We start from the raw sequence: 14948 nt of genomic DNA on the forward strand, positions 1-14948 counted from the left end.
GAATGGAGCTGGCACAGGTACAAGAAAACTACCAAGTTATGCAAAAGATATCCAGAGAACAGAAACCATGCGAGCGAGTATTGTACGGGTGCACAATCAGATGGTTGTGGGTACAAAAGAGAGTCTGCAGGGCTCAGCGTTGCACCTTGAAGGGGGAGGAGAGGCAGCGGCTGAAGGTGTTCTGTAGCTGGATGGGCTCCCAGGATGGAGCTCACTGGGGAAGTGGTCCTCCCTCTCCCTCTGTGCTGCTGCCCTCAGGGTGTCCACACTCAGCTCAGCCTTACAACATGACAGCTTGTTTCTCCTGCCTGCGTCCCCTCAGCCTTGATGTTTCCTCAACAAACACCAGCACAGACAGCGGTGCTCCGGCCACAACTGATTGGTAGAGCTTGTGAGTAGTGTAGGTGGTTGTGGTGGTAGTGATGTGTTTGTGTGTGTGTGAGATGGAAATGATCCCATCAAAGGGATAAACTTGCCTCTTTCATCTCATCTTCACAACTGGTTGTGCTTACCCCTCTCCCTCCTTCTCTCTCACACAGACAAAACATCATTATATAGCGCTGTCGTTCCTCTGCAGTTGTTTATACTTTGATTTATTTGACTGAAAACATTTATTTCACTCCGACAGATCGACAGAGCTCTTAGTACAAGGAATGTCAGGCATAATGGCTAACCATGAATACTGAACGTGATTTTTAGGCCGAATAAGGCTGCCTAAGTGGTCACTGACGTTGCCAAGAGCTTGCTGTGTGAGCCAGATGTTTAAATTTGACATGTGAAGTGTGTCCAAAGGCCTTGAGGGAGCAGCTTTGTGACCATGTCCTCTTGACTCTAATTGATTTGTTTTTGACTTTCTTGCATTCACACCACTTTTTAATCATGATTTTAACAGCATGTACAAGGATAATTGGTCTGCTATTTCTCCAGCCAAACACGCAGAGTATCAGGACTCAAGCATCCACTCTACTGAAGTGCATTTGAGCAGGATATAGAATCCCTACTGGCTCCAAGCCCCTGACCTTTGACCCCCCCATGAGGGAGAGTAAGCATAAAATTAAGTTACACACAGGATCAATAGGTGCATCATGTTTTTTTTGTCAGTTACCCTCCACTGTGATGAAGGAACTTGTTATCTAGGGCAAAAAGAAACTTAGCATGTAAAAGTCACACTCCCTCAAATTATATGTGAATAAACCAAATCCTCATCTAGCCAAATAAATCCTAGAATCCTAGTAAAGCTGGGGCCATTTTTAAGCAACTTTCTCAGACAGCAGTGTCAGCCTGCTGCTACACATACACTGTACGGTGATTGGCTATATTTATAAGCTATTACATAACATGTTAAACTGCTCTATGGGAAAACTGAGGTGACCCAGTTAAGATTGCAACCTGGCTTAATTTATACTACATTGAGACTGTGTGGGACAGACTGTACATCCATATTATGTTACTGTGGGTGGGTGTACTGTGCTATACAGAGGAAAAAATGAATCTATAATCTGGTGTGTAAGTCAGAGCGAGAGAGAAACCAAAGAGAAAGTAAGATAAATGGGGGGGAAGCTAGAGGCAGATTGTGTGAAAGAGAAAGGAAAGTGTATAGACTGGTGAGCAGCCTGTGCTCTTATGTTTTGGTGTGCAGTATAACCCGTGCACAATGTGATTTTTTTTTTTTTTTTTTTTTTTTTAAGACAGTACGTTTTGTTGACACAGCTTTCTTCCATTCACACAATTTTAATTTTCGCTTAATATTTAAGGTTGAGCAGAAACTTAAGGGAGAACTAAAGTCCACCAGATTTTAACAGTTAGTGCGTCGGCACTGTTTAATTGGCAGCCAAAGACGTTTCCCCTGCATGTCTTCCAACATTTTTTAAGACGTTACTATGTGGGAACCACTTGAGGCCGTGATGGAAGGAAGGAGGATGATATACTGCAACAGAGTACACTGATTATACTAACTATCCAATGATAAATGTTATCACAGACATAATTACAATCCATTCAGCCTCTTTTCAGTGGCTAGTGTTGCAGTCACAAGGAAAAGGGGGATAATAGCAGGCCTTATGATTGTTAACAGAGCTCTATCAAGTTACTTTATCAAGAATCGTACCTAAGATCAGGAGAAAGACAGACGTGGCATCACAGACAAAACTATCCTAACCACCACTGCTGTAACAATAACACAGGAAATGTAGCACAGGGCATGTAAGTAATTAGTCAGAAAAAGGTTTTGGCTACACGTGAGCAATGGGGAATACCTGCAGTATGTCTGCCCACCTGCCGCGAGTCTAAATGTGTGTAATGTGAATGCAAATGTGAAGCCCTTAGGACTCTGTGTTCCAAAGACTGAGCAAACTTGTCTGTCCCACCTGCAGTGATTAATTAATTGTCATATTAGGTTGTGCACGTGCATGTGTTTGTTTGTGTGTGTGTATGTGTGCATATATGCATTAGTGTCAGCAGAGCCCCAGGTGTGAAAATGGATCTCCTGCTGTTAAGACTTCTTAGTGAGTACCAAAGAAAATTGGACAGCAACGCACACAAAATATGCACATAGTAATAAATTCATCTCTGTGCAATCAGAGTATATATTGCACTCTGTCAAAACAAACCTCCCATAATGCTGTATACACCAACAGACACACATCCTGGAATTAAACATGTCACAAGGGTAACTGAGATTGGCTAGACGTTCATTTTGAAGTCTGCGACAGACATGACCTGTTTGCATGGTGGAAGCGGTTAGCCTGAAGGAGGCGTGATGAAAAGTACACTTGTACACTTAAATCTGACTAGAGAGAAATAAGTCAAAGCCATTTTTCAGCAGCTGCTTTTACCAACTGTCTGTCTTTGTAAACAGCAAGTGGGATGTTTCCAACCCAGTAGCAGCTGACAAATGGTCTAACATATTAACTATTTTTCCAGTAGATCCCTCTTTAGACATTTGCTCATCTGTTCAAGATTCAAACACACACACACTCCCCCATTCCCTCATATATCATACACCAATCAATTGTGTCCTGCACACATAAAAAAAAAATCAAGTAAAGAAAAAATACAGAGGCGTGTCTTTACTTAATGATGTTCATTTTTACTGATTGATTTCTGCAACATACAAACATGTTGGGAGGTGTGACTGTGTATGTGTGTGTTTGGGTGGTGGGGTTGAGCATGAGGGGGGGTGTGGCTAAATGAGAGTCCCCAAAGGAGGCGATGAGCAAGCAGCAGCAAATCACATCGCTCACGCTCACGCCGCTAACAATGATTGGAGGAGAAGGAGAGGGGAGGGCGGGCTCTCTCTTAAAGGCACAAGTGGGCTCTGAGAACAAGGCTAGTGGTGGTGGGGAAGGAGGGAGATATAGCGATGAACAGAAAGAAAGACGAAGCAACGAGAAAGACATAAAAGGAGGTAGAACAATAGGAAGAGTTAAAAAAATAATGCTTCTCTTTCAACACATCCATAGTGTGTTGCTTTGCAGCACAAATGTGTTGAAGATGCATTAATAATGTGTTGCTACTAGTAGCTGCCACGTTGCAAAGTAACACAATCTGTTGGTACAGGGATGTGTTGAGAATGACAGCATTTTTAAATATAAAGAGAGAAGAAACAGAGTAGGAGTGAGCAAGAGTGAAAGAGAAAACATAAGAGAAGTCTGGAGGCCAGAGAAAAAGAGAGGAATGAGATGCTTCTTGTCCAGAACAAGAGAAATCTCCATTGCATCTGAACCAGTTTCTTTAACTTTGTCACATGCATCAGAAACCAATTGAAACAAAGGTTGTATATTTGCAAGCAGACAGAGAGAGAGTAAATTCATATAGAAAAACTATAGAGGAGAGTAAGCAACAAAAAGGGAAGCGGGGTATGTGAAAGAGAGAAATAGAGGCAAAGAAAGAGGGAAACTGATAAAGTAATGGGTGAAAAGTACAGCTGGAGGATTGGGGGGGTGTGGGCAGTGTACTTGTGACGCAACCAACAACCGCGTATACAAAAATAACTTTTAAAATACCATTTACAAAAAAGACCATTATTATCATTATTATTATTACAATCTTTTTCGGAGCCCATTGTAGCCATCTGAAAGGGGGCCGGCTGGCAGTCAATGCTTTTCTTTTGCCAACCGATATAAACAAATTTTCTCAATCTTTTTAAGCATAAAATTCAAACAATAAAACAAAAATAAAAACGACAACCCTGAAATATTTGCCAGAAGCAAAAACAAAAGGGCAGAATAATTTACAGTTTGAGGGAAACATTGTGAAAGGGTAGGAATCATCATCATCATGCACTGACTTTCTTACATCTTCTGTTAATAAGAATATTTAAGAGATAGCAAAAAAAAAATCTGAAATATTATATACCTAAGTTGCCCTGTACAGTTCTTTATTTTTTATAAAACAATGCATATATAGTTACGGTAGCTATCGGAGGAGAAGTTAGCAGAGGACAATTAAAAAACAAAATATTAAAATCAGGAGAAAACAGTAGTCCTGGGTCCCTAGCCGGGGTTGTCTCATTATGTTATTGTCTTTTGAAGTCTCTACGCATACAGAAGCGGGTAAAGAATGTTTTTAAAATGAGGCCATCAGATGAAAGAACCACACATGTCCAATTTGTAGAGGAGGGGCTGTTCTGGGACATGAGACTTTACTGTTGATCCTCCTGGAGGTGTTGTGGACTTGATTCAACCAACCATCTGTGATGGAGCTCGATAACCTCACTAACGAAACCACTCTCACCCACCCCCACTTTGCTCTGATACTTAAGCTATGCCTCTCCGCACGCACGCACGCACGCGCGCGCACACACACACACACACGTGCTCAACCTTGTTCAAAAGCACAAGGGGTAGGTACATCCGACCCTGCAAACTGGTAAAAATCTTAAGACAGCTTTTAAATGGCATTATCTAAAGACTAAATTCAAGTGTTGTGTATACCGTTTAGGTCAAGACAAAAGAGGCTGTATACTTTCAGGTAACATTCACTCCAAAACACTGAGGTTAACTGTACATCTACATTGACCTGAAATTAAAAATTTAAAAAAATCCAACTTGCATGGTCATTCGTCTGAGGGCCTCAGAAAGAGAACAGAAGAGCAGAGGGGGGAGAGGAAAGAGACGCCTGAAACAAAACAAAACACAAGAACAGGAAGAAATAGAGGACAGAAGGGCAGCAGCAGAGAAAACAATAGCAAAGAGTTGAGTCCCAAATAAAGACACAGAAGCCAAACAGGGAGGAGAGAGATGAACAGAGGAGAAAGCCAAATTAGGGCGGAGTGTCATCGGCTGTCTTCTCTGACAGGCGTAATAAGGCGACTCATGGTCCCAGCAGTGAGAGCAAGAGCCACAGAGCGAAAGAGTTTAGCCATTACCACTGCAATTTTTTGAAAAGTAATTTATACACAGTTGTGAAATTTTTTGTTGGGTCACATTTGTAGAAGTTTTAGCGTAGCAACCTGTTTCATTTTTTTTTTTTTTATTTTGTGCCTTGTAGGACTAATCAACACAGTTAAAAAGGGTGTGTGATGTGAGTGTATGGCGAAAAAATGACCTTTTTGAATGACATATTTTGACACAATGTTTTCAATAAGTCTCTATGACAACTGGTAAGACTATCCAGCACCACGTTTGTAACTAGCCTAAGTGGTCAGCTTCTGATATCTAATATAAGCCCTGCATGACAATACACACCCCCCCCCCCCCCGGGAGGTGTCAGCAATATTATAAAAGTCTGCTGCAATATAATTGAACAGTTACTTAGCAACAGCCTGGAGCAGGGCTGTGGAGCAACATGGCTGCACACTGACATGTGCAATGACCAAACTATGTGAATCTATGGCTCTGGTGAGAGGGAGTTTCAGCATGGAAACACAAAGTACTAGAGAGGACATTACTGCAGCTAGCACAAGAAGCCATGAGAGGTGAGAGAGACGAGTAGAGGTTGGTGACCGTCAACTCTAGCTGATCTGTTTCCATGCTGATCATTTGTAATGTAGCACCAGCACACTGAAAGAGGAAGAGAGAGACAGAAAGAGAGCAAGACAGAGTGTGCACCCCAGCAACCTATACATACCCAGCAGAAAATGTTGCATCATGGGTAACAGATTATCTAGATTCGCTTTGAAGATTGTTGTTCATTCAGCAGAAAGAAGCAGAAACCTTCCAGGGGTTAAGTTAATCCTTGGTGCAGATCAAGAATCAGTATCCCACAGTAGTCTTTCAGATTGAAGTCCTGATTTATCATTAAAGATAAATCAGGTACAAGTCAGATTTTTCTGATTTCATGTAGAACAAAGTGTTGCTCCTGTTAATTTAAGGTGATTTGATCAAAATTTATAAAGCTTGTCAGCTTTCTTCTACATCGCCAAGTATTCATGATACCAAGCGAGCACCTTTGCTCCCATTGATTGGCACAAACCTTTTCTTTCATAATTTGTATGGCTATTGCTGGACAACATGACCATAAATTGTGCTGTTCCCGCAGCCTTCACGTCTCAAGTTAAAAAAAGACATCTAAAGCTCCGGAGAAAAAACAGGAATTATCCTTTGACCATTATTGGGGAAATTACCAAACTGATTCCAGGTCAGCATCTACAGAAAACTAAACCCCCAACACCAAGAAGCTGAAGGGAACGAGATGGGCTTCATCTCATGATGGACAAGCCATTCGACCAGTAAGTGTTCTCCTCTGTACAGTGGCCCTTGGCAGGAAGGACAGAGGAAGAGCGGAGGAGGAGGAGAAGAGTAGCTCGATCTTGAGAAGGTGTTGGCACAGAGTTACACAGAGGGTGTTTCTATGTAAAAGTGTGCAGTCTATGTAGCATCTATCACCTTGGCATTGGACTAGCCAGGTGGGATTGGAAAAGTCCATCTCCTGACAGACAGGGGGGGGCACTCGAGGTGGACTGGAAGATGGTTCACTCCATCACGTCCACTGAACCGGGTGCTCTCGGGGGCCTTTGGGCTGAATGCAGCGATTACCGAACCCTGAGCGAAGAGGGAAGAGAACAAGCCGTTCTTAGTAGTGATAGTTTTTCAGAAAACTGAATAAAAAATACACCCAACAATCTCTTCCTCAGAGAAAAATGTGCCTTCAGCGGTTTAACTTGGCCTCAAGGTCATAAAACTTTTTCTTGCACATGTGGCACACCAGCTACATATCCAATGCTGCAGATGCGACTGAAAAAAGTAATGTCTAACACACACACACACACACACACACACAACATTAATATAAACCATGTTTGTCGGAAAAGTTTTCTGAACACTGACTGAAACATCTTTTGTTGCGCAAATAAGGTGCAGTAAAATCTGAAAGGCAAACCGTATCATTAACAAAAGAGAGGGGGGAGGACTTACCCACCCTGGCCTGCTTTGCTGTCTGTTGCTGTGGTGTTAACAGATGTAGGATCAGCTGGAGATGGCGTCTTCTTAATGCACTCTGACATGTCTATAGGGGCATTCGTGCATGCACACATATATACACACACACACACACACACACACACACACACACACACACACACACACACACACACACACACACACACACAGACACACACACACACACAGGGTGTTAATGGGCTGAAAATATTTTGCTAATCTCACTGTGTTAAATCCTAAGGAGGGTTTGTGCACTGGTGGTAATGATGTAAACCTTGTGCAAACATTTTACTGAAGCAGATTCTAAAATTATAACTATTACCAACAGCTTGTGCAATTTTAATCCAGCATGATTTGGTCATATAAAAACAGTGATAATAGTTGTAATCAAGTTCAAACAGATATCATTAGAATACAATAACGTGTGATAGCTGACAGACAGACAGTCACAAAATGAGTGAGCTGTCAGCTCAAACAGCAACACAAGAGATTTTTGACCGCAGTTCAGATGTGTAAACTACCAACAACACTTTGATACCCACATGAAAGAGGGATAAAACAAATAAAATTCCTGTGATTTTACTGTGATTAATCCATTGAATGGCACCTTTTGAATGGCTACAAGCTAAATCTAAAGTCTAGTGTCACAGACAATGGAGTATTTGTATCTGCCAAAAAAACCCACAATGCTTGTTTGTGCAGAGAGCAATGCAGATCATAGTGTTTAACAGTGTTTCGCAACATGGTCACCTGGTTGTAAAACAATCTGTATAAATAGTCCAATGGATTTATATACACCGTGTGGGAAAAAAAAAAACTAGTGCAGGAATGTCTAAAGTAAAAGCAATACAATTAAAAGAGTTCTATATTCCTTTTTATGAAGCTCTCTCTCACATATACACAAGCTACTAAAGCAACAAATAGATGGTTATCATCACAATACAATCCTTACATGGACAAGTGTACACACATACACTTTTATCATACCTTCTACAGACATAATCTTTCCCTTTTCATTTTCTCTGTCTGTTTTTCATCATACTTTCTCATTCCCCCTCACAGCTGTCCTTTTGACAAATGCAGTCAGTCTTATCATGTGCAGGTTAATTTGTGAAACACTGTAGGTTTGTTTCCTGCACCGCTTATATTCTGTCTATTGTGTTTACTACCGTAAACACAATATAAGCACAGACATATGAAGATAGACACACAGAGAGATATGTATTGACAGAGCTTGAGCATATGTACATACACTTAGACACTTAAATTAACACACACACACCTCTTTGTGAACTGCTCCATTCAGCTGAGGAAGAGGTCTTCACTTCCAATGGGTCTAATTGAGAGAACAAAAAATTGAGTTTAAGAAAATACAATGGTAAACGAACAACACATTTAGACATACAAATATAGGCAGAAGCACACACCCACACACACAAGTGCAAATACTCATCCTCCTCCTCCTCTTAAGCTTCCTATTATTCCTTTACCTTTCCATTTCTCTTCTTCAGTCCATCTGTCTTTCATTCATCTATTTTTCCATTCTTCATCTCACAGTGTGGAATAAAGCCCACATCTTCCCTTGCGTGCCAAAGGATACAAAAGCTCGGTGCTTTCTTATGTAAACTATTAGGACTAACCAGTGTTTTCATGAAATATAGTGAGCAGGTGAAAATGCATGAGCGCTATGATCCTCCATTGATCAAAAAGGGCAGACGATGAAAATAACAAGATGGTTTAAAGAAGGATTTTAAAGCCTCGGGACATGGGCACCATCTTCCTGGGGTTGAATTACATCCAAATGGGTGTAATTCAACACAAGGATGGTAGTGCTAACATTTTATACATTTCTCCAGTGTCTGTTTACCCTTTATCCAGCCCTCAATCTGACCATCCATGCCTACTTCACTTAAAAGAATTGTGGCTATGTCAAAGCTAAACTTTAGAGTCATTTTAGTGCAGATCTGAAATGTTGCCAGTGGTGCCCCCTAGTGTCATAGAATGGATAAATGTGTTTATTTTTTGACAGAAGTGTGAATGTATGTTCTTTTCATGTTGTGTGCTCTCGTGCGGCTGCATATTTTAATTTTGTCCTCCTCAGATGTCAAAGCAGTACACAAGAAAGAGGAAAACAGCTGCAAGAAAGAGGAAAACAGCTGCAGGTGACATGGTAGACCAGTGAATAGAAACAACTGTCCCATAACAGAAAGGTCACAGGCCTGACACTTACAAAGTTTATCCAAAACTAGCCATTTGCCCTTTAGCCAAAACCTGTACCCACTCATTTCAAGGTACTCTAGATGAGAACACAAGGGAAAATGTAAATGGAAACATCCATTTCTTCATCTCACAACGGCAAACATTTAATCTCATATCAGGAGCTACTGAATAGATTTACTGAATAACCACCATTGCTGGTTTCTTTCACTCATACAACTTTGCATTATTTTTTCCTTGACAAATAAATTACATACCAACTACAGCACTTGACACTTTGGTAAACAAACGAACAATGTGTGTGCTGGAGACTTCTTGAATTGCTTTCTTCTTAACACAACTGAACTCTCCTTTTTCTTATCCTTCAACCCCACTGATCTTGAGTTGGAGCACTGATCCATCCACCTTTTTAGAAACTGACCGAGGACATTGTCTCAAGGCTGTACACAGGACTTTGGACCAATCCAAACACACCTGTGGCATATCCAGGAAGTGCTCCAGTGAAACCACATCACTGGGGATTAATGCACCTGTGAATCTTGACCGATAGAAACGCACCTGTGGCCAGTATGAAGGACTCGGGGGTTCTCTCAGGGAGGGGGGGGGGGGGAGCCGTCGCTGTCCCAGCAGTCTGGGTTAAAAGGTCAGAGGTCAAATGAGAAGAACCGTTAATGACTGACCGGGGAGACAGAGTGGCGGTCAAATTTGTCGAGTGAGAAAAAAAAAAAAAGAAATGCTCATTGTCTGGATCTCAAAACAAGTGTTTCTTTGAGTCTGTGCAATTTTTGGCCAATGTTGTTGAGCAACATACCAAGCAACTCCTGAGGCATCTTGCCATTCTCATGTTGTCTTAAATCTGAATTAAATATATTTTCACGACAGCATCTGATATGTAACAGGAGATCTGTAATTTTAACAACCAATTTGGACAGGATGAAAGAACTCTAATCTGTCTCCAAATTATAGAGGTGGGAGTGACTCAGCAGCCCTGCTTCACACACTCAACACATCAGTAATACCTGTTTAATACATGTCATTTTTGCAGGGCAAATAATTTAAGGTAGGCTGGTAAGTAAGGCTGGAAGCATTACTGATTTATTGGTTTCTTGAAGGTCTCTTGAAGTCCCTGACATGGCAGATTGGGTCACAGCTAAAATCACTGAGTTGCTCCAGTCATGATTACATTTCCCTGCTGCCTACTGTTCAGCTAATCCTGTCCACATATGGATTTATTTTCCAATCTCTATCTCAGCTGAAGGCAGTATTGCCCATCTAAGTTGCCTTGGAAAGCTACCATGTGTCATTACCTTTAAGATTAACTCTACTGCAGTGTGTTATTAAAAGGAGGCAACAGGACTGGGGGACATGACATGAGGACTCAAAGAAAATCTTGTTTTGAGTTCCAGCTGGTTAGAGCAATGCAGACCCCGGGTGTAGCTGCTACTGATTCACCCTGTGACCAAATACCGAAGCTGAGCAGGTAGCCATGCAGCAGTCGTGTGAGGACAACACACCCAAGTAGCATTCAAAACCATATCTATGATGAAACAAGCACCCCAAATCTCATCAACAATCCAGTTACGACAAGACCATAACCGTTATGGTCTTGATGTCTGCATACTTGTGAAAATCAAAATAAAAAGGAACTGCAACTATTTAATTATATGTGTAACATCAAAATAAAATAATAATAATAAAAAAAAGCAGTCACGAGCGTTGTCTTGATGAATCACAAAGCAGCCATTAGCTTCTTGCAACAAATCAAACAGCAGCCACTTGCTTCTCACAACCAATCAAAAAGCGCTACCACAGCCCAAATAAGTAATGTTGCAGAAAGCCAAGCAGACCAAAAATCAAACTCAGAACAGTCCAATTCCTTTGGAATATGACTTCAAATATTGGACCCATCTGAAGTGTGCATGATGTATAATGCCAGACATTATGCATTATGCTACTAGTGTGTTTTGGTTTCAATGAGGGATGCTATCAATGTCACATCAGTGTTGAAGCATCCCTTTTGCAGCCTCAAAATAGGCCACTTTCTCTTCGGTCACATTTAAAAAAGCATCTCCAATTCTGGTAATTTACCAATTTGTATTTAAAATCAATCCCGGCTCAAACAACATATAATTGGTAATGTTTATTTTAGGTTGCTTAAAGAATAAATTGGAGGGTTTTCAGCAACAGAACAGTGGGTTCAAGGTGAGGCATGTTGGTTTTAATGTATTTAAATTTGAACATAAAATATTTTCATGTGATTAGATATACATTCTCATTTACAGATTTATATATACTGTCTCACCCATCAACCCTAACCCAAATGCTCATCTGGTTTTACTTAAATCATTACTAATTATAAGTTGAGCAAGTGTCATGACTATGGGACACATGAGACACATTAAGCCCATACAAATCTTTAAAATGTACACACACAAATAGGGCTGCTTATTACATTTCCGAGAGATAACACGCTTTTGGAGGGGGCCATTTTTCATTGCAAGTAAATTTCTGGCAAAATACTACAAAGCATGCACTCCTCATATGTTCATCCAAGTATTTGAAACACAGTTAAGTCCTGTTTCATCCAGCTTTGGTCCCATTCAAGACCCAAATCATTCCAAGCCAAGGTAAATTCCAGTCCAGTCCATTCCACCTCATCTCAGCTCTAATCACAGCAAGAGGAAGACTTTGTAATCAGGGATCTCATGATTTTGAAATCGATAGAGGGGAAAGGCATTTCATTCCGTACACCCCAAAAGATCAAAACCACGTTTCTTCTTTGCTGTGATGACAGCAAGGCCATACTGATGCACACAGCAAAGTGTGTCATACTGTTGTTAGCTAGCTTAGAGTCCTTTCAAACCAACATGCGCAAGCTTGATAAATGTGTACCAGTATCATGCAGTGTTGATCCTTCACCATCCAGCATGCACACACTTCCCTGCACAGATGCGCGCGTGTGCGCGCACACACACACACACACACACACACACAGTTGCATGGAAACAAATGCACACATAAACACTGGATCTTTTAAACATTCACTGAAAGACACACACACACACACACACACACACACACACACACACACACACACACACACACACACACACACACACACACACACACCAAGAGGAAGAGTACAGTTGTTTTGACAGATGTTTCTAACATTTGTAGCATTCCACTCAAACCAACCAATTAGTCATACGGTCATGCTTCATATCAGACTAACAGAAACCTGTCTCTCCTCCTGTTTCCTGTCTCCTTTTCACTTTTTTTTTTCTAGTCGCCTTTTCTTTCAGATTTCATTTTTTGTTTGCCTGTTTTTTAGTTTTTCTCATCCCTTCAGTCTCTTTTTGTTTCCTTGTCTATCTTTTTTTCCTCTGTTTTTCTGTGTCTTTTCCCAGCAGTACAAACAGTATAATATTCTGTGAGTCCATGTGTGTGACTGTGTGTTGACAGACAAAACTTGTCATTACAGTGTGGTCTGTCTGCGACCTCTAAAATGTCTCCTGACTGACCTAGGGAATGACTTTGTCCTGTGGGGTGTGGGTGTGTGTGTGTGTGCGTGTGTGTGTGTGTGTGTGACTGCATGTATACTGTAAAGTTTCCAACTTCAGACTTCCTCTCATTGCCCTCACTGACGCTAAGTGAACTGACCCAGCTTCATTAGAAATGAAGTTGCACTGGACAGCTGAACAAGAGGATGATTGGCTTATTTAAAGGGATCAACCATTTTTTAAGCATCTCTTTTTGTTCATTAATCAAGACTGTTGTGTGAACCCTTTAACTAAGTTAATCCAACCTATATTTTATCTTGACAACTTTCTCAGCTAATCTTTCTTTGTTAACTAACCAATTGTTTCCGTCAGGAGAGTGGTCAGTCAGTTGAGTTAGTAAATTAGTTTATCAGTCATCCAGCTCAATTACAGAACTCATACAGTAGTTGCAGACTGACATACTTGCAGTGGTCGCCGTGGGCGATGGAGAGCTCTGCCCCACGATGGACATGGGCAACACCTTCCTGACTGGCTGCTGGTCTCCATGGTTAGGAGCTGTAGTTACTGTGGCTGTTGCCGTGGATACATTAGAACGATAAGCCTCCCTTCCTCTGGACATCTCTCCATCCCCCTCTTCGTCCGAGTTATCAGAGTGTAGGGGGTTGGTGAAACTCAGGGCAGTCCGAACAGGAGTGGATGAGGACGAGGATGAGGAGGAAAGGTGAGAGGAGGAGGAAGAGGAGGGGGGAACACGGTCTGAAGAAGAGGAGGAGGAAGAGGTCTTGGGGAGTTGTTTTTCTGGGCTGCTGCAGGCCTGAGCCCATGCTGCATGGCCAGGCTTCAACTCCACTTTCTCTCCTCCCTGTGCCTCTGTCTTTTCTCCGCCCTTCAGAGGGAGGTGGTTAGGTCTGGATGGGAGGCCAGCATCCGACTGACTCCCCCCACCTCCACCCGCTCCCCCCTCTGTGCCCGAGTCCTCAGACAGTGAGGAGCTGGAGGTTAGCAAGGACTGGCCAGAACGGGCTTTGAAGGCGTGACTTCGCTGCAGCATGGTCATGCTATTGCCTGAACCAGTGTTGATCGCGCCTCCTACTCCCGTGGAGGAGGAAGTGTCAAAGCTACGGGGTCCCTCCTGCAATGGCACCTTTTTAATCTCAATGCTCAGCTTTCTCTCTATTCGTGGAACGCCAGAACCTTCCAGGACCGGGGAGAGGGGCAAGGGAGAGGAGGGGGTCTGAGTCTGGATTTGGCCTGATTCCGATGTCGCAGTTGTTGATGTCAATTTGCTGTTGTAGTTGTCATTGAGATCTGCATTTGAGACCTGGGTTTGGGTTTGGAGTTTAGGACTTGGTGGATCCTGGTCCTTCCGCTCCGTGGGACTGCTCTGCGTGTTTGGACTGGGTTCAGACTGGTTCAGCTGGAGGTCTGCTTCCCTATCTCCCCGGTTCTAAGATGGTTAGAGCAGGGTAGAGAAAATATGATTTTAATTTTGTACAAAATATCTATTGATACCATCTAAAATGAAAGAAACATGCAGATCAGATGTAGTTCTGGGTAAGTTCAACATGCTAACTTTAAACTATCAAAAAGCAGCTCCCGATATGTTAATGTGCAGAACATTGTGAAAACTTTCCATGAAAGTTATAAAAACACCAAAATTTGAGATGTGCTTTTTTCCACAGCAATATTAATGTTTAGTATCAAGGCACGTCTCTAGTTCTGATACAGTTTCCAGAAATAATCAAAGAATAAAACTTAAAGTATAAGTACTTAAAGTATACTTAACTCTTTATTTTTAGAACAAAAATTATCTCTGTTAAATTATGCTGTGCTATTGCAAGAAATATGTATT

The 14948-nt window shown here is 41.7% G+C and overlaps 1 protein-coding gene across 1 annotated transcript in view; it reads right to left on the reverse strand.

The window, feature by feature from the left end:
* Positions 1-3067: 3067 nt before the first annotated feature.
* The window catches only part of LOC115354955 (tyrosine-protein phosphatase non-receptor type 12-like), a 47614-nt gene continuing 35733 nt past the window's right edge, over positions 3068-14948 (reverse strand). The window contains 6 exon segments of the mRNA XM_030045514.1: positions 3068-6983; positions 7360-7446; positions 8662-8715; positions 10155-10203; positions 10205-10227; positions 13559-14543. Of these exon segments, the coding sequence (XP_029901374.1) occupies positions 6922-6983; positions 7360-7446; positions 8662-8715; positions 10155-10203; positions 10205-10227; positions 13559-14543 (1260 nt within the window). The 3' untranslated portion in view covers positions 3068-6921.

The sequence above is a fragment of the Myripristis murdjan genome, chromosome 23 (genome assembly GCF_902150065.1).
Source record: "Myripristis murdjan chromosome 23, fMyrMur1.1, whole genome shotgun sequence".
Lineage (NCBI taxonomy): Eukaryota > Metazoa > Chordata > Actinopteri > Holocentriformes > Holocentridae > Myripristis > Myripristis murdjan.